The following is a 26,920-nucleotide window of genomic DNA, read 5'->3' as shown; positions in this document are numbered from 1 at the left end:
GAGAGTCTGGAAATTCTAAATATCCTTCAGAACTTATCATATTTATGTGGTAAATTTTTACTTAAACTAAACGCAAGTTTATTCATTAATAAATACAATGTTTCAAAGCACAAAAGACAAATTTCAATCAATCTCTACTTCGGTGGAAGATATAGAAAAATATGTCAAAGATGTTAAATTGAACAAAGATAAATATGGAAATTTTTGGGTAAAACCAGTTATGGAAAATAACATGAGCCCCTCTATTTCATTTAAAGGAAGAGCTCTAACTATACCTGGAAAGACATCCATTAAAGTAAATCTAACAAAAGTTTCTCCTCTACTCCTGGCAATTTATTCAAAGCTTGAAAAAGTGATTGACCACGATACTTTGAAAAAGAATGATAAGACCATTAATAATTCTAGAGGAGACATTTGTATTTTCTTTAATAATCCAAAGGGTGTAGATCTAAGTAAAATGAATGATGTTAATATTTCTGGTGAAATGTCATTTCGTTCTATGATAGTTAGAGATTATTTAAAGATAACTTTTGATATAAAAATTGTAGAGATTGAATCTGTTAATGAAAGAAAGTATATAGATATTGATGGGAATATTTTTCTTGCTAATTAAATATGAGTCAATACAGCAGTGAAGATTTTACTATTTCATTGAACTCGGACGATAGTGATGATAGTATTTCATTGAACTTGGATGATGGTGATGATAGTATTTCATTGAACACAGATGATAGTTATGATACTAATAGTTTGTGCTCAAATGATAGTTATGAGAGTAGCTTTATTGATGACTGAGTATGATTCTGAGTATTCATGTGATAGTTATGACTTAGATGATTCTGAGTGAAAAAGTGTTTTAGTTTAAGCACAGTGATATATATAAAACGGAGCTGTAAAGCTCAAAAGTGTTTTATTTTAAGCACAGTGATATATATAAAACACCACGTTTTCTCACGCTATAAATATGGTTTATTGTGATACTTGCGAGAAGGAAGTAAAATATTATAAACAACATATTCTCACCGCAAAACATACATACAACATTTTAAACAAACTTTCCCCTCTTCCACCTGAAACAAAACACTGTTCTACATGTAATAAAAATATCCTCAAGAAAGGCTTCAAAATACATCTTAAAACAAATCTACATTTATCAAATTTTATCACAACTAAAAACTCTGATGGAGCATTCAAAGGACATATTAAAATAAGAGTCTTTAACTTCAAACCTCCTGAACCAGAGTCTATAGTTGATGCTGTAGAAATAGTTAAACCTGCTGTTCAAACGTTGATTGAAAAAACACTAAAGGAAATGAAACCACTTAAATTTTATATGGGAGTAAAATTAGAAATGACAAAGGATGAAGGAGTTATAGATGCACCATACATGAGAACTGAGCCACACTTTATATCTTCATATCAAGATTTTAAAACATCAGGAGTCTATGATGAACTTATTAAACAAGAGCAAGATGTGGATAATTCAATCGTAGGAAGTGGATTCAATATAGGAAAAATTATTTACATAGACATTCATATTCTTAAATCAGATCCTCTAAAAGCTTCTTCTTACATTGATTTACCCAGTGTTATCAAAAATAGAAAAGCAGTTATCAATATCAAAAATAAAGACAATAAATGTTTTCTCTGGTCTATTTTAGCACACTTACATCCTCCACATTTTCATGATGAAAGAGTATCTCATTATAAAAAATATGAGAATACATTAAATACGAAAGATCTAAAGTTTCCGATGACTTTAAATGATATTCCTAAATTTGAAAAGATGAATAATTTATCAGTTAATGTTTATGGTCTAACAGAAACAAACAACATTCAGGTTTTAAAGCTTTCTGACAATTGTAAACAAACTCATATTAATCTTCTATATTTTAATTCAGACGAAAATTCACATTATACATACATCAAAGATATTGCTAAATTAATAAAACCACAAGTCTGTAAGAGAACAAATAAAATATATATTTGTTTGCGTTGTCTTAACTTCTTCAATTCACAAGAAAGATTAGATAAACATTCAAATTATTGTGGCGAACATAAATCAACGGTAATCAATATGCCTAAAGAAGGCTCAAAGATCACATTCAAAGATGAAAATAAAAAGATCAAACATCCATTTGTTATATATGCTGATTTTGAAAGTATTTTAGAAAAAATTGATACTGCTTCTCAAGATCCAAAAGAATCATACACAAATAAATATCAAAAACATACTCCTTGTGGTTTTTGTTATTATATCAAATCATCCGTTGGTGATAAATATAACAAGTTAGAGATGTATAGAGGCTCAAATACCCCAGAGGAGTTTGTGAAACGACTAGAAAAAGACTGTGTTCGATTAACCAAGATAATGAGAGAAACCAATAAACCAATGTCCTTAACAAGTAAAGAAAAAAGGGAATTTATAAAAAACAATGTCTGTCATATTTGTGAGGAGAAAATTGGTAAAGGTCTAAAGGTTAGAGACCATTGTCATCTCACTGGTAAATATAGAGGTCCGGCTCATCAAAGTTGTAATATTAATTATCAACTCCCCTCTTTCATTCCTGTCTTTCTTCATAACAACGCTCATTATGATACACATCTATTTATCAAGGAACTCTCAAAGACTTCTGGAAGTATCTCAGCAATTCCAAACACGGATCAGAAATACATTTCATTCACAAAAACAATTCACACATCTCCTATTACTCATATCAGATTTCTTGATACATTTAAATTCATGGCAAGTCCATTGGTTAACTTGGTTCAAAATCTAAAAGAGTTTCCATGTCTTTCAGAGTATTTTTTAGATAAAGATTTTCTAACACAAAAGGGAATTTACCCCTATGACTATATGGACTCATTTGAGAGATTCAATGAAACACAACTTCCTTCAAAAGAAAATTTCTATAACAAATTAAATAATAGTCATATATCTGATAAAGATTATGTACACGCACAAAATGTTTGGGAAAAATATAACATCAAGAATCTTGGCGAGTATCACGATTTGTATCTCAAAACTGATGTGCTTTTATTGGCCGATGTATTTGAAGCCTTTAGATCTGTTTGTCGCACTGGATATGGATTGGATCCTGCTCACTACTACACAGCACCTGGATTGGCCTGGAGTGCGATGTTGAAAATGACAAAACAAGATTTGGATTTGATAACCGATGTTGATATGCTTTTGATGATTGAAAAGGCAAAAAGAGGTGGAATTTCACAAGTCTGCTCGAGTAGATACGCAAAAGCAAATAACAAATATCTTCCAAATTATGATCCAACGAAAGAGAGTTCTTACTTGATGTACTATGACGCGAACAACCTGTATGGCTGGGCAATGTCTCAGGCTCTTCCTTATGGAAAACTTAGATGGGTAAAGGAAAAAGACTACAAAAACGTTTTACAAGATGTATGTATCTCTACACAAAAAGAATTGGATGAAGAAAAAGTTGGTTATTATTTTGAAATTGATTTAAAATATCCAGAGGAACTCCATAACCTACACAAAGATCTCCCATTTGCTTGTGAGAAAGAAAGTCCAAAGAAAGAATGGTTGAGTGATTATCAACGATCGTTTGATATAGGTGAATCAACAGAAAAATTACTTACTACATTATATAACAAGAAAAATTATGTTCTACACCAAAGAAATTTGCGACAATATTTATCAAAAGGTCTAAGAGTAGAGAAGATCCATAGGGTTCTAAAGTTCAATCAAAGTCATTGGTTAAAGGGGTACATTGATTTTAATACACAAAGAAGAACAGAGTCAAAAACAGATTTTGAGAAAGACTTTTATAAATTGATGAATAATGCGGTCTTTGGTAAGACTATGGAGAATGTGAGGAAAAGACAAAATATCAGACTATCAACATCTTGGGAACAAGCATCAAAATTAATTAATAGACCGAGTTTTACTCGAGCTGAGGTCTTTACTGAGAACTTTTGTGCGATCCATTTGATTAAAGAGAGTATTGAAATGAACAAACCTATTTATATTGGAACAACAATTCTTGATTTATCAAAGTCATTAATGTATGATTACTTTTATAATAACTTGAGGAAGAAATATCAAAATGATGTTAATCTACTTTATATGGATACAGATAGTTTTATTTTGAAAATTAATACCAACGATGTTTATTCAGACATGAAAAGAGACATTAATATCTATGACACGAGTAATTACAGTCCAGAGAGTGAGTTGTTCTCTTCTAAAAATAAAAAGGTGATTGGAAAGTTCAAGGATGAATTAGGAGGAAATGTTATGAGTGAATTTGTGGGATTGAGGTCAAAGGCTTATGCTTATAAATACATTGTGAATAACGTTGAAAAGACTGATAAGAAGTTAAAAGGTGTAAAGAAAAATGTTATTAAAGAAACAATAAACTTTAAGGATTATTATAACTGTTTAACAACAAAGAAAGAAGAGTTTAGAAAGATTAATGGAATAAGAAGTTATAAACATCAATTATATTCAGAAGAGATAAATAAGAAAGCATTGGGGGCTTTTGATGATAAGAGGTTTATTTTAGAAAATGGAATTGATAGTCTCCCTTATGGTTATATAAGTATATAAGTGATAAGATATATATATAAGTGATAAGATATATATAAGTGATAAGATATACATAAGTGATAAGATATATATAAGTGATAAGATATATATAAGTGATAAGTTAAAAAGGGGGGGGGGTTGGGGATTTTAACGGGCTACCGCCGCCTTTTTTACTATTATATAAATGATAGAACCAAGTATCAACCAGACTAAAGAGTGGAGGTGTAATCAACCTTGGTATATAAATGGAAAACATAATGAATGTGAAAAATATCAAATAGGTATAATTGAAAAGGCAACTGGTAAAAAAGTTCACAAAACAAATAAGAGAATTAATTTAAATACCGGTGAATTGGGTAAAAAAGATGGAAATATTTTTGAGTGGACGGAAAACTTTGATGGTTGTCAGGAAAATATATACTTTAATTTAAAAATGGTATGTGGCACTGGAGGCGCTCAAATAAGAACATTGAGGGAGGTTTACCATTTTATCTTAGCTCAGTTAAAATATCTTAATAAAGAACCAAACTCAAACATATTTTTTGTTAATATATTAGATGGTGAAGAGAGTTGTAGGAGAATTAAATTATTTCCCACGCATAAACAAATATTTGTAGGGTCGTTGTTTGAGTGGGTTATATTCACCAGATGATATTAAGAGTAAAAGGTTAAAAGGTTCATAAGGTCAGAAGGATCACAGGTGTTTAAGTGGTCTAATGAATAAGGATAACATGTCAAAAGGTTAGAAGGTTCGTAAAGAACAGGGTGAGAGAAATAGAGGTCTTTAGGGGCAATGAGGGAGGGAAAGAATTAATATGGAAGTGAATGGGAAAATGTTTGAGTGGGTCAAAGATTAATCTGCCAGATGATATGTAGAAAAAGGATTATAGGTCTATAAGAGAAAACAAATATTTGTAGTGTTTGAGTGGTCTAATGAACAACATTAAGGATAGGTACTACAGACAAAAGGTTCATAAAGATGAGGGTGGGAGAAATAGAGGTGTTTATGATTATTTTTGAAAAAGACAAGGGGGTAAATGACATTAGATAGGGATTTCCCATGTTAAACGGAGGTGTCCCAGAAGCAACATTATTACACTACTATCGTGACGGGTAGTTGCTGGTAGGCCTTCATAGAGGATAGCACAGGATGCACACAAAGAGGGGGGAGGGGGGGAGGGGGATATAAAAAAATGGCGAGTCATTTTTCAATATCAAATGCAGCAAATTTATTACCCTGTGCTCACGAAGCAAAAGGCAGGGTTAGGTATTCGGTTGCGCACATGTGGCGTACGTCGTACGTGCGTCTGCATTATTAAAATTCATTTTCTCGGCAACCATTGGTCTGATCGACACTAAATTGTACCATCGGAGCGCCTGCATAATTATTTGTATTCACAATTATAACGTAATAGGTCACGTGGTATGGACGTGACCTATTACAATTATTTGCGGACGCCATCTAGGTAAAACGTTATGTCTCTATCTCCCATACCGCTGAATGGAAAAAAAAATATAAAAAAATAAAAAATGAAACATGGCTCGTTGTCATGTACTCCCCATGGGTAATGATATGCTAACGATATCAGTGCCCTCATTAGGACGTCATAATTCGACAAGTATAACGCAATAGGAGCACCTCCTCCTGTAGAATAGTTTAATGATAATTATGACGTCATAGGTCACGTGCTACAGTCGCCATCTTGGACAAACCGAAAAACATTGCACCTCTATATCTCCGAAACCACCCCATGGAAAAAAATTGAAACACGGCTCATTGTAAACTCCACATGGGGAATAAGTGTTAACGATGACGTCATTAGTGCTTTAATTATGACATCATAATTCAACAAGGACAACGCTTAGTCTGATCAGTTTGAAATTTATTGAACGTAATCTACACAACAATTATATTAGAGAATACTGTGAGACACCGCTATTCGTGGGGGATACGTTCCTGGAAAATCAGAGTATTGCAAAACCGCGAATAGCGGGGCATTGTTTCAATGGAAAAAGGGGGGATAGGTTTCCGAGTCGTGAAAATCTATGAATAGAAAGGACCAAACGGCGAATGGCGAGGCAAAATCCACAAATGGCGAGGCAAAATACAGGTTGCTTCTGACAATCCAGACTTGATCTGCTTAACAGAGACTTTCCTCCTTCAAGATGTCTCTGATTCCTTAATATCTCTTCCTGGTTACTCCCTCCTCCGGTATGATAGACCTGAGCCTCGGCCTGGTGGTGGGGTGGCTATCTTTGTCAAAAACTCTCTTCCTCACTCTCCTTGCACTGCTCTCATTCCTCCTCACCCGCAGGAGTACCTCTGGTTACGGCTTCCTCTCCGCTCCCACCTTTTGTTCATATGTGTTCTGTACCGTCCCCCAAACAGTGATGACTCCATCTACATTTCACTGTCTGACAACATGGACCAACTTCTATCCACTCATCCCAACTCTCTCTTCCTCATATGTGGTGACTTCAACTGTCATCATGCCACCTGGTTGGGTGTGGGTTCCTCTCTCACTAGTCATGGCACCTCTGCAAAGGACTTCTGTGACTCACTGGGATTGACACAATCTGTCAATTTCCCGACCCGGATCTCAGCCAATGGAGTATCTTCTCTTCTAGACTTGGTTATGACAAACTTCCCTGCTAATGTCTGCTGCTCTTCTTCTGCTCCAATCGGTTCTTCTGATCATGTGCTTGTCAAAGTGGACATCTCTCTGGCCATTCTCAGAGAGCCTCCTCAGCGTCGACGAGTCTGGCATTTCACTCAGGCCGACTGGGACGGTCTTCAAGCAGCCATCAATCGTCTGGATTGGTCTCCCATCTCCACTGCCTCTGACATCAATTCTTCCTGGGAATTCTTCCAAAGCAAACTGATCTCTCTCATGCACAGATTTATCCCATCTCGCCTTCAATTGTCTTACCCTTCCTCCCGTCCATGGTACACTGAATCTTGTGGTGAGGCAGTTGCCCTGAAACAACTTGCCTTTGCCTCTTGGAAGGCTAATCCAACTGAAGGAAATCTCAGTTCCTTCCACCAAGCTCGGAACAAGTGTGTGTCTACCCTCAGGAGTGCCAGGAAGCACTATCTCTCCTCACTCAAGAATGAACTCTCAAACCTGTCTCCTTCCTCCAAATCCTGGTGGCGTCTGGTCAAATCCGTTTCTGGTGTTTGTTCCCCCTCCATCCCCTCCCTTACCTCAAATGGCCACACAGTTGACATCGCACGTGACAAAGCCGAATGCCTCAACTCTGTGTTCGCCTCGAAATCCTTAGTCCCAAACCCATCTCTCTCTGTTCCCACCTTTCCCAGTCGAACCCAACTGCTCCTGGACTCTGTGTCCTTCTCTCCTGACAAGGTGGAGGAGTTTTTGTCAAACCTCGACTCTGATTCTGCAACTGGACCAGACGGCATCAGCCCACGGGTCCTAAAATCCTGCTCTGCCGCTCTATCTCACCCTCTCTCTGTTCTTTTCACCCTATCTTTTGCTCAAGGTCATCTGCCAGCATCCTGGAAATCAGCTAACATTACCGCTTTACACAAAAAAGGTGCAAAAACAGATCCTTGCAACTACAGACCAATCAGCCTGCTCCCAATTATCAGCAAAGTCATGGAATCCATCATTGCTTCGGATATGAAATCTTTCCTCTTCTCCAATGGCTTGATCTCTGATCATCAATTTGGTTTCAGACCAGGTCACTCTACTCTGGACATGCTGCTTCTGCTGTCTCAACAATGGATGGAGGTCCTCAATGCCAAACAGGAAATCAGAGCTGTCTCCCTTGACATATCAAGGGCCTTTGATACGGTCTGGCACCCAGCTCTGCTCACCAAACTCTCCTCCTATGGTATCCATGGAAATCTCCATGCATGGCTTGCGGACTTCCTCTCTGGTCGTAGTCAACGTGTGGCCCTGAATGGATTTCTCTCATCTCCCCTTCCTGTTCAGGCTGGAGTTCCCCAAGGAAGTGTGCTGGGCCCTGTGCTTTTTCTGGTCTTTATCAATGATCTCTCTGACTCTCTGGAAAATCCTCTCTATCTCTTTGCTGATGACTCCACTCTCTGCCGCTCCATTCCTCTTCCCTCAGATCGGCAGTCTGCAGCCTCCTCACTCTCTGAAGACCTGGACAAAATCACAGACTGGTCAAACAAGTGGAACATGTCTTTCAATCCTGCCAAATCTCACTCTCTTACTATGTCTCTCCGAAAAGATCGACTGGACAACCCTCCCATCTACTTTCTCAACAATCCTCTCCAAGAAGTTCTGTCACTCAAGCTTTTGGGTCTCACTATCTGCCATGATCTTTCTTGGGAAAACCACATTTCCAAGCTGGCCTCCAAAGCCAGTCGCCGACTGGGCATCCTCCGTCGTGCGAAGTCCTTCCTCGGCACACCTGAGCTCCTCACCACATACAAGGCTTTCATCCGCAGCTCAATGGAATACTGTTCTCCCCTATGGGCTGGTGCTCCTGCCTCACACCTGGCTCGGCTTCACGCTGTTGAATCCAAAGCTTTCAAAATCATTGGAATCTCCCGCGATGAAGCTATCTCTGAGGGCCTTTCACTCACTCACCGCAGGCAGGTAGGTGGTCTTTCTGTCTTCTACCGACTCCTCTCCGGCCTTGCTCCCCCAGCTCTCTCTGTGCTCTGTCCCCCAAATATTCCTACAGGTCGCACAAGATCTGCCAGCAACCCTCTGATGGTTAAACTGCCGAAATCTCGGCTCTCTGCTCACCTTCACTCTTTCATTCCTCTTTTCTCCCGCCTGTGGAACAAACTCCCACACTCCCTTCAATCCCTCTCCTCCCTCCAGGTCTTTAAAACAGCTGTTCACCACCATCTCTTATCTTCCCCCATCCATAACCTTGATCTTTTCTACCCCCACTAATTCACCCCAGATCCACCTTGTTTGAAATTCCAACTTATTTCCTGGAAATCCTGGCAGTGTCCATATGTTTATACCTCTCCCACCCCCCCCCCCTTCACATGCCTCCCCCCCTTCACATGCCTCCCCCCCTTCACATGCCTCCCCCCCCTTCACATGCCTCCCCCCCCAAAGCCCTCTCCCTCCCACAGATCTCTCGATGTCTCCATGTCTCTCGGTCCCTGCTCTCAAATGTTGTGTTTGTGTCCTTCCCCCTCTCTCCCCATCTTGTCTACCGCTCCCGATGTTATTTGTTTTATGTGTCTGTTTGTCTTTCTGTGTGATAAATGTTCGCTCTTTCACGAGCCTCGATCTTGTATACAAAAAAAAAAAAAAAAAAAAAAAAAAAAAAATCCACAAATAGTAAGACAACTCCAGAGAATATCGACGATAATCCGTGAAGGTCGATGAAAGTCCCGGAAATGGCAAGACAAAACCCGCGAATGTCGACGAAAATCCTGTGAATGTATGCCGCGGCATTGTTTCAATGGGGAAAAGGGGGATAGGTTATAGGTTCCCGGCGGTTCCTGATTCACTGAAGGAATTTTTTAAAGTTTGAAATGTTTGATCGCAAATACACATTAGTTTCACAAAAAAATGCATTAAAAAAAATAATAATAAAATAAAATAAAACAGCTGCAGTACCATTTAAAATTTATTGAAGGAATGCACTTACAGTATATTAAAAGTGCTTAACCATAACGTACCGTGAAAGAAAAAAAAAAAAAAAAAAAAAAAACATCATGTAATTTAAAAAAATTATTTTACAAAACTTTCAAATGATGATTATGGCGATTATGATTGTGATGAATTAAAATCCCATGAATTACTCGAAATTTTGAGGGCGCCCCAAATGATGATGCAGCAATTGAATGCACCAAGGGATTGCAAGGAGAGGTAGAAGAAGGTGAGGATGCTGGTGAGAATGCTGGTGAGAATGCTGGTGAGAATGCTTGTGAGGATGCTGAAAGGAAGGCAGGAGAAGATGTTAATGGTCTTGAGGTGGAGGGAGCAGGGCTGAAGAAATGGGTATTGGGAAGCTGCCTGACAGATTGCCCAACATTTTGATGTAGCTTTTTGTATGGGAGCAGCACAGCATCCAAGCCTCTCTTGAACTTGAGGTACCTCTCCATGACTGGGTCAGTGTCTTGCACCCTGTCAGCAATCGCCCGCACGTCCTGCAGAACCTCGCCCAGGAACTGGACTGCAAGGTTGGACCGCGGCACCTCTTCCTCATCACTGCCCGCCTCCTCCTCCTCGGAAACCTTTGGATGGCCTCCAACTAGTCCTCAGTGAGCGAGTTTAGGGAATGGTAAGCATCATGGTTTTCAGCATGAAGTCCCTCGCCTGCGTGTTGTCCTCGATCCATATTCCGAGAGACTTCGCCATCCTTTCCATGTGGACATTCCGGACATGGGTGACCACCTTCATACTCAATGCAGCGCTCGCTGAAACTCACGAATCGCCTTCTCATTCTTCCGTATGTAGCGAACGGTGGATTCATTGATGCTGTAATGCCTACCAACAGAGGCCGCACTCTCTCCTCTAGAAAGCCGGTCAAGCAGCTCCACTTTGACTCAGGCTCATCACTTTCTTCTGCCTCTTGGTCATCAACGCATCTCCGGCACTGGTCTTGCGCTTGGGAGCCATTATTGAACGATGAGCAGAGCGAGAGTCAAAAACACAGGTCAAAGCAACGGGACGAGAAGGATGATCGAGATCCAGGACACAGTCTGTATTATGTAGGAATGCAAACATTGTGGGTAGCTTCGGGAGGGGCGAATACTCTGTCCAATGTTTGTGGGGGGATATTATCAGATGATGCCGTATTGAGCCTATCTGCTAATTTCAATAACTAGGGCGTGCCCGTACGTGGGTGCAAAAAAACATGCGTGCAAACAACAAAAAAAAAACTTTGAAACCACGTGGCAGTAACGACCACAGAACCCCCCCCCCCCCCTCTATTTACATGAAATGGTTTGGTCCATTCGCAAAGCCAAAGCGAACGGCTTGCGAGTACGGTAGAACCCCCCCCCCCTCTATTTACATGAAATGGTTTGGTCCATTCGCAAAGCCAAAGCGAACGGCTTGCGAGTACGGTGACCATACCTTGGGAACCACTTGTCCGATTAATTTCAAACCTTGAAAAGGCACATCCTCGGGTCCCCAGCAATATACCTGGCAAGTTTCAAGTATATCGGACCGGTAGTTGTCGAGAAACAGCGGTCACAGACAAAAACACACACACACACACACACACACACACACACACACACACACACACACACACACACACACACACACACACACACACACACACACACACACACACACACACACACACACACACACACACACACACACACACACACACACACACACACACACACACACACACACACACACACACACACACACACACACACACACACACACACACACACACACACACACACACACACACAGAGATTACTGGAATTATAGATAGATTTAATGACGCATTTGCATTCTATAATTTGCCGGGTTTGACATGTTTACGTATCTGATAGAACATCCCGCGAAGCTACTGATTATAGTCTGTCTAAAATTCACGGCCGCATAAGCCATGAAAACGCAAATCACAGCAGTGAATATATAAGCAGGTCATACTCTCGGAGATCATACTCTCGGAGAAGTGGCTCGGAGATGTTTTTTTGCGTATGTACAGCTGCTTTAGGCATGGCTGGTAAAAGATGTGTTTTCTAAATGTGTCAATCTATCAGCTGGTTAATTTTTTTTTTTTTGCGCCCCTGAAATACCGCGAATTCGCGGAACACGGCCGCGAATAGGGGGAAGCAAATAATAACACGATTTCATGGAACACAGCCACGAATAGAAAAAAGAAAAAAACTGCGAATTCACGGGACACTTTTGCACGAATAGGGAAACATGTCACATTTTATCAACCGCGAATACGCAGATTCCGTGAATAGCGGGATCCAACTGTATATACTGATGTCATCGCTCACATGGTCTGGCAGCCATATTGGATCAAAGAAAAAAAACCTTCAAAAACAAAAGTTGGCTGCACACAGTAAGTATTCGATGAATACCATCTAGTATTTTTAAAGTAAATAGTCAGAATTATAATTTAAGCCGATGTAAGCGATATAAACATATGACAGTGAAGCATCTATCCATAAAAACGTACTCAAACCATATCATGGAGATAAAGACAAAATAACCTCATTTAAAAGTGTATTACCTCCATCACTGAAGGTGGACAGAGGTTATGTTTTCATCCCTGTCTGTGTGAGCAGGATATCTCAGTTAAGGATGGATTCGGATGGAATTTGGTGGACAGGTCGGGTGTGTGACAACAAGCAATCATTTCGATTTTGGTTCAGGTACAGATCCAAATCTGGCCTACCAGTGGGATACAAACCGTAAACTGTTCAGCCTGGCAGAAATAGCGCTCTACCTAGTGCTGTTCTAGTTCAGCCTGGCGGTGGTATGCGCTCTTCTGAGTGCCGTTCTTGTTTAGCCTGGCGGTGGTATGCGCTCTTCTGAGTGCCGTGCTTGTTCAGCCTGGCGGGGGTATGCGCTCTTCTGAGTGCCGTTCTTGTTCAGCCTGGCGGTGGTATGCGCTCTTCTGAGTGCCGTTCTTGTTCAGCCTGGCGGTGGTATGCGCTCTTCTGAGTGCCGTTCTTGTTCAGCCTGGCGGTGGTATGCGCTCTTCTGAGTGCCGTTCTTGTTCAGCCTGGCGGTGGTATGCGCTCTACTGAGTGCCGTTTTTGTTCAGCCTGGCGGTGGTATGTGCTCTACTGAACGCTGTTCTAGTTATGTGCTGTGAACTTTACTGCAATGGCAAATCAAGGCTCATAGCAAAGACATTTTAAAAATAAATAAACAAGAACATCACTCAATATCTGTTAAAGGTTTTCTGGGTATAATAAGTTCCCTTACTTTCTGGGTATAATAGGTAAGGCCTGGTGTTGGCTTAGCAGTTAGGGTGCTGGCTTGGGATCCTAGGATCCTGGGTTCGAATCCCGGTTGATCGCTGAATTAACGCCAGGGGGGTTGACTCAGCCTGTCACCCTTCTGAGGTCGGCAAATTGAGTACCAGTTCACTGGTAATTCCCTGTGTGTCGCAAGAGGCGACTAACAGGGTTGGCGGCAGGAAGGGCATCCGGCTGTAAAACATCGCTTCAAAAAGGGGGCCCACGGTGCCCGAAAAAGGCCATCCCCCGCTCTGTGGGGAAAAAATGGCCTCTAAAGGTGGTATATATTGTTGCGGATATGGGATTTGCATCCACCCATTTCCGCTTGTAAATATTCCCCTATTTCCTCAATACTTCCCAACTATCCCCAATCCCCCATTCCCTAGTCCCATTTTCTGTAAACACTCGGTAGACCCGACCTCCCCCTATTTCCCCCATTAAATGTCGTGCCCAGGTTCACCGCATCTCATGTAAGACAACTATAGGACATCTTGCTAGTTATTCTTAGTCTATGTCAGTTAAGGACTCGTTTCCATTAATTCTGACCCTTCGTTGCACCAGAATGTAATTGTATGGCACCGTTAGGAAGTTTAGGACCTCCCAATACCTCCCCGCAGCTCTTCCTCACGGTTCAGCAACAACAACAACAACAGCAGCAACGGCGGCGGCGTGCACAGGGAGTGCGCGTCCTCACTCCGGCTTGGTTGGTAGGGGGTGTTGGGAGGGCACGAGGCCTTCCCAACGAGCCGCCATCGAACATGTGCTCGACGGGGTTACCAAATAGGGGCTCCCTGTCAGCTCCTCGTCAAGGGCGGAGCCCGGTAACCCCCGCACCCAATGGAAGCGGCGGACCGGTCCCATCTGGGGCGGAGCCAACCAGCCGAGGGCGTGTCACTCCCCGCTGAGCATGCGCAGGAAGAGGGAGGTGACGTCAGATGCGCGCTGAGCTTGGAGCAAGCAAGACGTACCCTCCGAGCGCTGTGAGGCCTCCCCGCATCTCTGGACTGGACCGTGCTTTATCCCGTCCCCGAGCCAAGGTGCACCTTGTGCTATCGACTACCTGTCCCTTCCTGCCATCAATCCCTGTGTAAGTCAGCCTTGTTCCGTTTGTCTGTGCTCTGTCTGGGATAAGATAAGATTGTATCTAAGTGCCTATCTCTTCTGTGTCTTTTACCTCACTCTGCCGTGTAATCTACCCCCCTTTTCTCCACCACTAATTATACCCTCCTCCGGAGGTCTTGAGAACTGTACCTCTTGCGTCGTTTCATCTATCCCAGTCGTTGTGTCCTTTCCATCATTGATTTAGCATAGCGCGATTTGGTCAACGTCTGGGTGGAATCGGGGTCTAGTCGGGGAATAACTGTTCGGTCGCGGTCATACCAACCGCTTGGTCAAAAAATAACATCCAAACCGCGTCCGTAACAATTGGTGTCGAGGAGTGAGATTCGAGGCCCGAACCAAATTTTTTTTTAAAACATCTAGAAAAAAATTTGGCCAAAATTATAAAGTCACCGAAATTCGATTTTGTTTAACAAAAAAAAAAAAAAACCTGAATTTTGAAAGTCGCGCTATGGCAGATCAAGACGGCTGGGTTCCGGTAGAGGAGAGTGAGGCAGGGTCGATCCAGGACCAAATTGAGGGACATGAGGAGAGCGAAGCAGTGAGGGCGGCAGGTTCGCAAAATGGCGTCCTCGCGCACGAGGTTACGGGCGCGCAAAATGGCGCCTCGCAGATGGCTACGGCGGCCGCGCCCGCTGCACAAGTGGGAGGGATTGACATGCAAGCCCTCATTGCGCAGCTACAGGCAGCTGTACAGATGAGTATGGGGAGCCAAATTGAGCGACTGGGAGAGCGATTGGAGGGCCAAATGGGGGTAATGAGGGACGAAGCGAGGGGTACCGGTGAGGGATTAGACAAGAAATTAGAGGGGTTAGACAATGGGATAGTAGGGGTGAAACATGGGTTAATGAGGGTAGAAAACAGAATGGCCGCTCAAGAGAATCAAATGGAAGGGATGAAAAAGGGGTTAGAGGGGTTAGAAAACAGTATGGAAGGCAAATTGAGGGACATGAGGGACCAAGCGGAAAGGGAAGTTTAAAAAATGGGGCACCAGATAGAGAGGGTCAGAATGGGGGTAGAAACTAAATTGGATGCTTACAGGGAGGAAATGGAGCAGATGAGGGTGGCATCTGGGCAGGAGATGCAAGTGATGGGAGAGGAGATCATAAGAGGTGTGAGTGAGGAGGTCGGAGGAGTGCGCGAGGAGGTGAGGCACTGTAAGGAGCGCATGGAGAAGGAGGTGAGAAAGGGGACTGTAAAATTGCAAGGTGGTATAGAGGAGTTGACGCTGGGAGTAGAACAACTGACAGTGGGACAAAAGGAGTTGGGGGACCAGGTTAAGAAGAACACAGCGGTAATAGAGGGTTTAAAATCGACACAGAAGGAGATGAAAAAGGACGTAGGGGTAATTAAAAAAGAGTGTCAGACGGTACATGAGGACCTGACGAGGAAAATGAACAAGGTGGTAGAGGTGATGGAGGTTAAAGAGCGGGAGGTGCGGGAGCACATAGAAAAAAATAAGGTGGAGTTAGAGGAAGAACTTAAGGGGGCGTACGAGGAGATGAAGGAGGTGAAGCAGAAATTAGAAGAAGTGGAAGAAGGGGTGAGCAAAATTAAGAAGCGACGGAGAGAGGATAAGAAAGAGATAAAGGAGGAAGTAAAAGAATTGGTCCAAAGTCTGTGTTCGGATCGTGATGATGTGCTCATTAACCGGATGAGGGATTCGCAGGTGATGGAGGAGAAGCGAAGAGAAAGAGGACCCGGTGTAAGTGGTGACCAATGCAATATGGTCGTGCGTATGATGCGCCAGGTGATTTAATAAGCTTGGGGGTCGAGATGGACCCGGATGTTCATGAGAGGCCAAGAGTGAGGTGTATGGCTGGTCCGGAGGGTATGGAACGAGGGTGCGAGCGAGAGGGTCCGATGATGGGAGAGGTGCGAGGTGTGAGTGAGCAAGGTTGTGGTGGTATGGAATGGGTAGCGGGTTGCGGAAGTGTGACCCATGCATCGACACCAACAGGGGTAGTTTTTAGAGGGACAGGGGAGGCACGGGAGCCCCTTGGGGGTAATGTACTGTGGGGGCCCGGCCGGTTCGGCCCCGCGCTGACCCCGCAAGGGGCGACGCACGGGGTCCGGCAGGCGGGCAACGACTCGCATACGAGGTGGTCCCACAAGGTCCCACTCGCGCCGTATGACGGTGGGTAAGGGTGGCATCCCTGCCACCCTTCCCATGATGGGGCAAATGCGCTATAGATTATGGGGTGTATGGCAGTGAAAACTAGCCCGGGAGGGTTAGGATATTGTGTGTAGGGATCTAGCGAAGATGACATTAGGTAACGTTAAGGTTAGTTAGTGACAAGGATACCTGTAGAGGGGACGCAGGTAGATTAGAGTGGATGATAATGACGAGGGAGCGCAATAGTTTAAAGGGACGACTGGGAAGCGCAAGTTTCAGAGGGGAGTAGTTAGATGAGATGCTGCGTGAGAACTGGACAGGTGTGTGGAGCAGTGTATGAGTAGTGAGTGTTGTGGATCAGCGCGAATGCGCTTGGGGGAGAGAAGGGTGCAGGCGGCACCAAGTATGAGCACAGGTGTGCAAGTACAGGTGTGTGGAATATATGGAGCAGAGAATGAGTGGTGTGGAGAGAGTTGGAGTAAGTGGTACGGAGTGGTGTGCATGGTGCGAAGGTGTGGATGGGGGAAGAGTGGACCCCTTTTCAGGAGTACCCGGGGAGGGTAGTTTAAAGAATAGTTAGAAGGTATAGGTAAATTGTGGTTGGATATTGGCATTTGTGGTGCGGTTGCAGAATGGTATTGTGGATGGGTGCATTGGTGTGGTGAAACTGGCTGGTCGTGTGGCCTGTTAGTATGAGTGTGAATGGTTGGGCACTCCGCCACTGTTAGATGTCGGCCAGGTGAGGCCGCAGGTGGGCTCTGGGAGCCGTTAGTGTCAGTGGGTGCCTGAGGATCCCGGGTGTGGATCGGGCAGCCCGTGCCAGAGAGGGCACTGAGGGGGTGAGAGTGCGAGAGGGCCTTCCCCAGTTAGTTAGGTTAGGGTGAGGAGCAGGTGAGCTCGGTAGGCAACAACAGTGGTGGAGGTGTGCAGGTGGGCGGACCAGCTAGGAGCGTCACACGACCCAGCCACTGAAATTGTGCGGGGGCACCGAGTGATGAATCGGGGGAGTGAGACCCCAACTTGAGAAGCACCACAGTTTGGTCAATGGGAATTGGTTTTTTAGAACCCATAGTGTAAGTGGGCCAATGGTTTGGCAGGAGAAAGACCCCGGGTAATGTAAAGTTGTTAAAGTCATTTAGGAAATAGTTAGGATTGATGAACCTGTCGCACCATACGCAGCCACTTACCTGAGGTGATGATGATGACTCCACACCTGTGTTTTCTTTGTTTTGCGTTGCAGGAAAGGAGAATTGCTGTGTGGATTTGTGAGACGCATCACGACGTGGATGAGACATTGGGGTGATTCCATCTCTCCCTCCTTAGGAGGGACTGATGATGAATTGGTGATGGCAAATTTTGATGAGAGTTGGAAATGGCAAATTTGATTGGTTAGGAGGGAGAGAAGACGAATTTGGTTTATGGGAGGAACGGGGAAGACAGTAGGGACGTTTGTTGATGTGTAAATTAGATGTTTATGGGTAGTGTTGTGTTTTGTGGCTACAGTAAGGGGTAAGGGAGGGGCAATGTAGGTTACCTGGTTGGGGGGGGGGGGGCATACGGTAGGAATGTACCTGTCTCACCTGGTTCCCATGTGCCCCCAGTGTGCATTACCTAGTACTGCGTGCACTTTTGCGCCCTTACCACCTTACTCACTTGTCTTCTTTTGTCTCCCACCTCCGAGGATCTGGCTTTGGGGCAGAGAGAGAGGAGAGAGAGAGGTGCTGGCTCCGCAGTTGTGGGCCTGTACTTCCGCTGCTTGCTGCCTGGATCGATACACCATATGGACCGCAATTTTTGTGGCCGCCCACAATGGACCGCAGTTCTTTTGCGGTCAAGCACCACCTGTGGATGGACCTCTGGGTCAACGTGGCACCTATGCCATACAGGTGAACCACTTTTAGTTGGCCCCCTGACGGCCACAATTCAGAAATGGACGCAGTTGGCGCCTTTCTTTATTTCTAAAGAAGCCAGAAGGCCAAGTGCACTCCATGAAGGCAAGACCAGCGGCAGAACATCGGCCGGCTGCGACACCACCGGTGACCATGGACACTTAATTGTGCATTTTTATGAACACTTTATTGGTGCACCGGATGGTGCTGACTGTGCGTAATGGGGTGGTGCTTTTGGTGCTTGGACGGGGTGCTCTGCACATTATTAAAGGCCGTAGGGCCACAGGGCACTCGTGGGTTGGTGTATCGATGCTGGCATGCGTGCTCTCCCTATGCATAACATCTGCATGTGTTCCTCAAAGAACAGGTCCTGGATCGTAGTGTAAATATCAGTGTTGTATAAATAAGGCTCCCTACCGGCTGTATGTTTAGTTTGAGGATGCTTTCCGCGATTCGGTTATCCTGTGGGTGTGTTTCTGTTAGGAGAAGGGTGCAACGTCGCAGGGGGACCTATTTACTCATTTGTGAACATCTGTAAAACTGTCGCACTCAGGGTTGAGTTAATTTTGCCTATTGATTCTTGTCTTGTCTTTTTGATTCTTGTCTTATATATATGCCGTATATCGCTGCTGTTTGTTTTCTTGATTCTTGTCTTTTTGCAATTGTTGTTTTCATGTATTGTTATGCATTATGTTTTCCACTCTGTCAAAGCGCCTTTGGGCTTCTGGAAAAGCGCTATACAAAATAAATGAATTATTATTATTTATTAATAGTAGAGGGAACTACATCTGAGTGCCACACTAAAGTAGCTAAAAATTTATCGGGTCGGGACGCCCCGAGGTAGAGAAGGGTGCAATGTTGCGGATAAGGGATTTGCATCCATCCATATCCGCTTGTAAATATTCCCCTATTTCCTCAATACTTCCCAACTATCCCCAATCCCCCATTCCCTAGTCCCATTTTCTGTAAACAACACTCTGTAGACCCGACCTCCCCCTATTTCCCCCATTAAATGTCGTGCCCAGGTTCACCGCATCTCATGTAAGACAACTATAGGACATCTTGCTAGTTATTCTTAGTCTATGTCAGTTAAGGACTCGTTTCTATTAATTCTGACCCTTCGTTGCACCAGAATGTGATTGTATGGCACCGTTAGGAAGTTTAGGACCTCCCAATACCTCCCCGCAGCTCTTCCTCACGGTTCAGCAACAACAACAACAACAGCAACGGCGGCGGCGTGCACAGGGAGTGCGCGTCCTCACTCCGGCTTGGTTGGTAGGGGGTGTTGGGAGGGCACAAGGCCTTCCCAACGAGCCGCCATCGAACATGTGCTCGACGGGGTTACCAAATAGGGGCTCCCTGTCAGCTCCTCGTCAAGGGCGGAGCCCGGTAACCCCCGCACCCAATGGAAGCGGCGGACCGGTCCCATCTGGGGCGGAGCCAACCAGCCGAGGGCGTGTCACTCCCCGCTGAGCATGCGCAGGAAGAGGGAGGTGACGTCAGATGCGCGCTGAGCTTGGAGCAAGCAAGACGTACCCTCCGAGCGCTGTGAGGCCTCCCCGCATCTCTGGACTGGACCGTGCTTTATCCTGTCCCCGAGCCAAGGTGCACCTTGTGCTATCGACTACCTGTCCCTTCCTGCCATCAATCCCTGTGTAAGTCAGCCTTGTTCCGTTTGTCTGTGGTCTGTCTGGGATAAGATAAGATTGTATCTAAGTGCCTATCTCTTCTGTGTCTTTTACCTCACTCTGCCGTGTAATCTACCCCCCTTTTCTCCACCACTGTAATTATACCCTCCTCTGGGGGTCTTGAGAACTGTACCCCTTGCGTCGTTTCATCTATCCCAGTCGTTGTGTCCTTTCCATCATTGATTTAGCATAGCGCGATTTGGTCAACGTCTGGGTGGAATCGGGGTCTAGTCGGGGAATAACTGTTCGGTCGCGGTCATACCAACCGCTCGGTCAAAAAATAACATCCAAACCGCGTCCGTAACAATATATATATATATATAATAAGTTCCCTTACAAGGAGCCTCAACCAAGGAGGAGGCTTTAGGACCACCAACCCGATGTTTTGATTGCCAACCTATGGCTGTTTCTCCATGCTCTATCTTATTTAAATTCTGGACAGCAAGCAAAGAAACAGCACGTACAATTCTTAGTCTTTGGTACAACTCAGCCAGCGTTCTAACTGCCGACCTCCCAGACTCAGAGTGGATGCCCTTTATCATTACACCACTGAGTCTGGTTCACCATCTTGAGATTCAAACAATCATTGGCTTTCACCTTGAGCCATTCCCTCCATTGTTTCAAGTCTGCTGCCCACTGCCACCTCATGGTCTCTTAACTCTACCACTTACTTTTATTACAATTGCCACCTGCAATCCCTCCTGCCAATTTTGGTTTAATTTACACCTTGCAAGGCCAGATGACGAGCAAGGTAATGTCTAAAACTTGGACACCTTCAACAACCTAAGATTAGGAAGTAGAGCATCAGGACTGATACATTAGAACACCCACAAAAATAAACAATCGCAGAAGGTTCGACTTTGCCTTCAACTGTACAAAACCAGGCATCACATGGCCTCTTGGATTCCATGACAAGATCTCAGCACTTCCTATCCCAAGGTGTGATGTCTCCACAGCCTGCTACTCCTACACCAAAGCAAATTCACTAATTCAGGTGCTCAAAATGTGAATCGCCATCTTCCGCTACGAAAGACAAAACCAAAAAAGGGAACAATCTATTCTTACCTCATGCTTTTATACAATGGAGAACCAAACCAAACAAACGATGTCCATCAGGAGACCAAACCAGGATCAGCTCTCACTACCTGTAGGTTTCAGACTTACTCCTTCAGTCATTTAATTGGACATTCCATCGCAGACTTCGCACCTTCTCCTGCACTCCTGCACCTCACCCAATGACAAATCCAATAACTTGTTCACACCCATTTATAGTTACAACGCCAGTGTCTAAACCAATGAAAGATAATCAACAATCTGGGACGATGGGGCCTTAATGCATTTGAGTAACCTGGACAAATTACTGAGAATCCTACAAATATAAATGTACACTTGAACGCAAAGCAAAGCTGATAATTGACACTAATGAAGTTCCACACTCTTGGTGGGGGGGGACCGATTGTCGAAGCATTTTAAGTAGCATATTCTAAGCTTTCAACAGCCTGAATTATTCCCACCCCTCATTTGGTCGGGTCAGCTCATTTTTATCCTCAAGCAAAAATTAACAAACTACTGTAGCTGCAAAGTCACAAATAAAATTTAAAAAAAATCTTTGTCAAGGGTGTCAGGCCAACAACAGTTTGGGACATGAGTCTGCCAAAACCCTTATCGGTCTCCCTTTTATTGCATACCATGTAATTAAAAATAAGTCAACAACTCTGGTGAAAGCTCAAGGCCAAATGCAGTACGCCAGCCGCATTCTTGAGACAAGCAAACAATGGTTTGAAATTTAATTTTTGTTCTTTTAAGCAAACTAGTACACCTGTCCCCATAGAAGGGTCATGTTATTTATCCTCTGGGGTATCTAGATTACAGTAGATCTAGGCTCAAGTCCGTTATTCTGTGGGGGATGCAATAAGCATATTCCTCAAGAACGTCGGGTTCCTCACTTTCAACTTTAGTGTTAAACATCAGTAGTGACCATTTAAAAAGGTAATCATACAGGTTAGTGGCTTTTTTTTTTTTTTTTTTTTTACTTCCGGTATGGGTAGCCCATGAAACGCTATTTATACTTGGCATTTGCCCAAGGAGGAAAAACCCCTTGAGGATTGTATTATAATTATTTTATTTAGACAGGGAGGGGGATATACAAGCCAATATTAATACCAATTTATTAGTATTAATAGTTTTGTAACATCAATATTATACTATCACCATTTGTATTCTTACCTCCACCCTTATGTTTTCAACCTTGTCTGTCTGTGAACAGGATATCACAGTTATGGATGGATTCAGACAAAATTTGGACAGGATGGGTATGTGAGAAAGAAGAATTGATTAGATTTTGATTAATATCCAAAACCGGATACAATTTTTTTTTTTTTTTAAACCACCGCCACCAAAAGTGGATGGAGGTTATGTTTTCACCCCTGTCTGTTTTCCATTTCTGTCTGTCTGCATAAATGCAGATCTAAATCCCTTCGAGATGTTGTGGGGGGATTTGAAACGAGCTGTGCATGCAAGAAACCCCTCAAACATCGCACAGCTGAAATAATTCTGCATGGAGGAGTGGACAAAAATTTCTCCCAGTCGATGTCAGAGACTGGTAGACAGTTATAAGAAACGCCTACTTGAGGTTGTTTCTGCCAAAGGGGGCAATACCACCTATTCGAGCCAAGGGTGTACTTACTTTTTCCACATGCAAAATTTGCATTTATGTTTATTTAAATTATACAATGGACTACAAAATGTAAATGTTTCATGATATTTGTTATATTATATCACCTTTATCTATCAATATTGTTGAAATGAAGATCAAATGTATGTGTATGTTGTTGAAATATGTTGAAAAAGTCAAAACTTTACATAGGGTGTACTTACTTTTTCACATGACTGTACATACATTGAGACATACATACATACATACATTGAGACATACATAGACATACATACAATGAGACATACATACATAGAGACATACATACAATGAGACATACATACATAGAGACATACATACATAGAGACATACATACATAGAGACATACATACATAGAGACATACATACATAGAGACATACATACATAGAGACGTACATACATAGAGACGTACATACATAGAGACGTACATACATAGACACATACATACATAGACACATACATACATAGAGACATACATACATACATAGAGACACACATACATATACACACATACATATACACACATACATATACACACATACATATACACACATACATATACACACATACATATACACACATACATATATACACATACACACATACACACATACACACATACATATACACACATACATATACACACATACATATACACACATACATATACACACATACATATACACACATACATATACACACATACATATATACACACACACACACACACACACACACACACACACACACACACACACACACACACACACACACACACACACACACACACACACACACACACACACACACACACACACACGCACACACCTGAAGAACACCAGAATTTACAGAATAAATAGGGCATTGATACAGTGCCCCTGGTAGTATGTTGAAGCATGAACTAGTAATTTGCTCAGGGTGCCAGTGAGAACCTGCCAAATCTTCACAAAGCACATTGTGGGGTCCAACGTCCAATTAATGCTCGCAGACGTCCGGGACGCCCAGTTTAACGTCCATCCGAGGGATGGCACACATTGACGAATCGTCCTGCTTGCGAAACACCAGGATGACAGTTTATACATAGGTCGAGAATCAAACCAAGGCTAGACGGCCCAGAGCAGAGTGCACACATATATGTAGGTTATCCTTCCAGACGATTGATTTAACCAAATGTCGAGACGTTTCAGGAAAGAGCCCTTATTCAAAGCACGAGGAAGACGTTACTGCACCTTTCCCACACTGGTTGGCTTATCCCCATCAACAAGTCCACATTGTTCCACTGATATACTGGTTCTAATCCTCACACGATTAGTTTCATACACTTGAAGGTTCAGCAGGTCAGCTCTACTTGAAAGTTCAGCAGGTCAGCTCTACTTGAAAGTTCAGCAGGTCAGCTCTACTTGAAAGTTCAGCAGGTCAGCTCTGCTTGAAAGTTCAGCAGGTCAGCTCTGCTTGAAAGTTCAGCAGGTCAGCTCTGCTTGAAAGTTCAGCAGGTCAGCTCTGCTTGAAAGTTCAGCAGGTCAACTCTGCTTGAAAGTTCAGCAGGTCAACTCTGCTTGAAAGTTCAGCAGGTCAACTCTGCTTGAAAGTTCAGCAGGTCAGCTCTGCTTGAAAGTTCAGCAGGTCAGCTCTACTTGAAAGTTCTGCAGGTCAGCTCTACTGGAAAATTCTGCAGGTCAGCTCTACTTGAAAGTTCAGCAGGCCAGCTCTACTTGAAAGTTCAGGTCAGTTCATCAAAATTTGGAAGCAAACACGATCAACGGCCATAGGCAAGCTTTGGAAGGCCAACATCAAGTGGAGTAAAGAAAGTCTCAACAATCCAGTGACAATGTTGCATTTGTGATATTTTATGGCAAAATCACATTTCGGAATCACCCCACAATTGGCGTTCCTCCCCTACACGGCGTGCTGTCTGGCTGCGCAGAAATCCAGAACGTGGTGCCAAATTAATGAGACAAATTTTAGTAAAACAGATAAAGGCCAATGCAGCGGTACACAAGTACCACCAGTGCTTGGATAACGGATAACCAAACGTCACCCGAATACCATCTATAAATTATAATTAAAGCAAAACATACTCGTTGCAGTCGATGGAGCAATCACGTGATAACGGTCATTAGGTCAAGATCAAGAGGATGAGTGACTGTGGCCTTCAATGAGCGACCGATTAAATGGCCATTGTAAAGTCAAGCATTGCACATGAACTTCACCCCTTCACGACATTGCCTTGGAATTTTCTGGGAAAACACTTGAAGACAAGGTAAAGAGACCAAAATAATGTTTGTTTAATAATAGAGAAGAGTCACAAACGACATCCTAAACTATATTAAAATAACCAATAATTTGGGATCAATTCACGAGGCACCTGCACACCAAGTGTGCACCTGCACGTGTAGGGCCCGGCAGTATTGCCAGAGCTGCAGCAATCAGATCAATGTGTGTGGAGCAGCAAGTGCTTCCGATCGGATATCTTGTGCCCGCCTGCCTATGATTAAACTGCTGCAAAACGGTGCATCCACGGCTGTAAATTCCTACACGTCTTTGAGCATTCCCTTTAGCGTTACTTCTACCGGCAATACACCAGGACACGTGTTCCACTCGCTATCACCAAATATCTTTCTTCCACAATTGTATGCCCCCGCTCCCATTCCATGCCCCACTTCCCCCAATTTTGTCGGTTGACCATATAAACCAGTGCTGTGAGCGTGGATAACTGTACAAAGTTTTAAAATACGGCAGAACCATAATAAGCAAGTTATGAGAATGGCTTGGTCCGAATCATTGTAGTCACGATACGGAATCTGCAAAAGCCAGTACGAGGAGTCCAGCAAACACGAACATCGCAAATCAAATTGGAAAAATATAATTTACCAAACAGATAAATTATGGATGTAGTAATGGATCATGCAGAGCAGATAAAAAGCCAACGTCAAAGCACCGTATCGTATTGTAGGCAGACTGAGATGTCCATACTTGTCCACATAGATTTTTAACTTGCGGATGACAGAGGCTGTTGGGAAATAGTCAAAGATGAAAGTCTCGCTTTTCATATTTGAGGAAACGCTTTTAGCCAAAATCACGCAACCGTGCATCCGCAAGGGAACAACTGGCTGTGGTTTTCAACAATGTCACACCATCTCACACACATTTCGTCAAATAAATAATAAATAATCAACTACAACCTACAAAGCTTCTGTCCATAGCCCAATGGAGTATTATTCTCCCGTATGGGCTGGCACTCCATCAGTCTCTTCTGGATGAGAATGTAAGAGTCAAAACATTATTGGCATTTCTTGTAACAAGACGAAAGCCCAAGCTTTGGTGGTCTTGCATCGCAGACCAATTTGTGGCCAATGTTGTCCCGCACACCCCTGGTGAAACTGCCACCATCCAGGCATATCGCACACCACCACCGTTGGACTCCTGTTGTCTTACACTTATGAACTACCTTCCTGAGAATGTTCAATCACACCGCTCCCTCAAGGCCTTAAAGCAGACAGTGCAATGCCTCACCACCCCAACTCAAACCCTACCAAACTTGAACCCTTTGATTGTCGCCAATTGCTTCCCACCATAGTCAATACCAATCCACCTCCCCCACTCCATCATCATCAACCATCCTACAACAAAACACCCGACCACACCCAACACTGGTGGGTAGAAACGATTCCCAAGTGCTGAATTCTGGATTCCAGCCATGGAATCGAAATTAATCGAAAAGTGAACTGGAATAAACGTCAATTCCAGGTACAGTATTCCCTACTTCCTCGAAAGAAGTGCTTTCTGGGAGAAAAAAAAGAAGTTATTTTCATCCCTCTCGATTGGCGTACAAATTCACCAGTAAGGCACGCTGATGGAGAACAAAGACTTACAGGTATGAGATGTTTTAACAACCTGCAGTTCAAGGGGTCCACAGGCAGATTGGAACCATTTGAAA

General features: G+C 43.4%; 1 protein-coding gene across 4 annotated transcripts in view; it reads right to left on the bottom strand.

The window, feature by feature from the left end:
• The window catches only part of LOC137430200 (macrophage scavenger receptor types I and II), a 70,745-nt gene that overhangs the window by 26,194 nt on the left and 17,631 nt on the right, over window positions 1-26,920 (bottom strand). The window contains exon 1 of one of the 4 annotated variants that reach the window (XM_068120872.2): window positions 21,356-21,536. The exons of 2 other annotated variants lie outside the window; for them this stretch is intronic. In XM_068120872.2, coding sequence (XP_067976973.1) covers window positions 21,356-21,360 — 5 coding nt within the window. In that variant the 5' untranslated portion in view covers window positions 21,361-21,536. Of the gene's footprint in view, window positions 1-21,355; window positions 21,537-26,920 lie in introns of those variants that run through there. One more of the 4 variants, XM_068120874.2, reaches the window with a different exon arrangement.

The sequence above is a fragment of the Myxine glutinosa genome, chromosome 6, assembly GCF_964187855.1.
Source record: "Myxine glutinosa chromosome 6, kmMyxGlut1.1, whole genome shotgun sequence".
NCBI lineage: Eukaryota > Metazoa > Chordata > Myxini > Myxiniformes > Myxinidae > Myxine > Myxine glutinosa.
The sequence above is the reverse complement of the archived record's forward strand: the minus strand, read 5'-3'. Positions and strand labels throughout refer to the sequence as shown.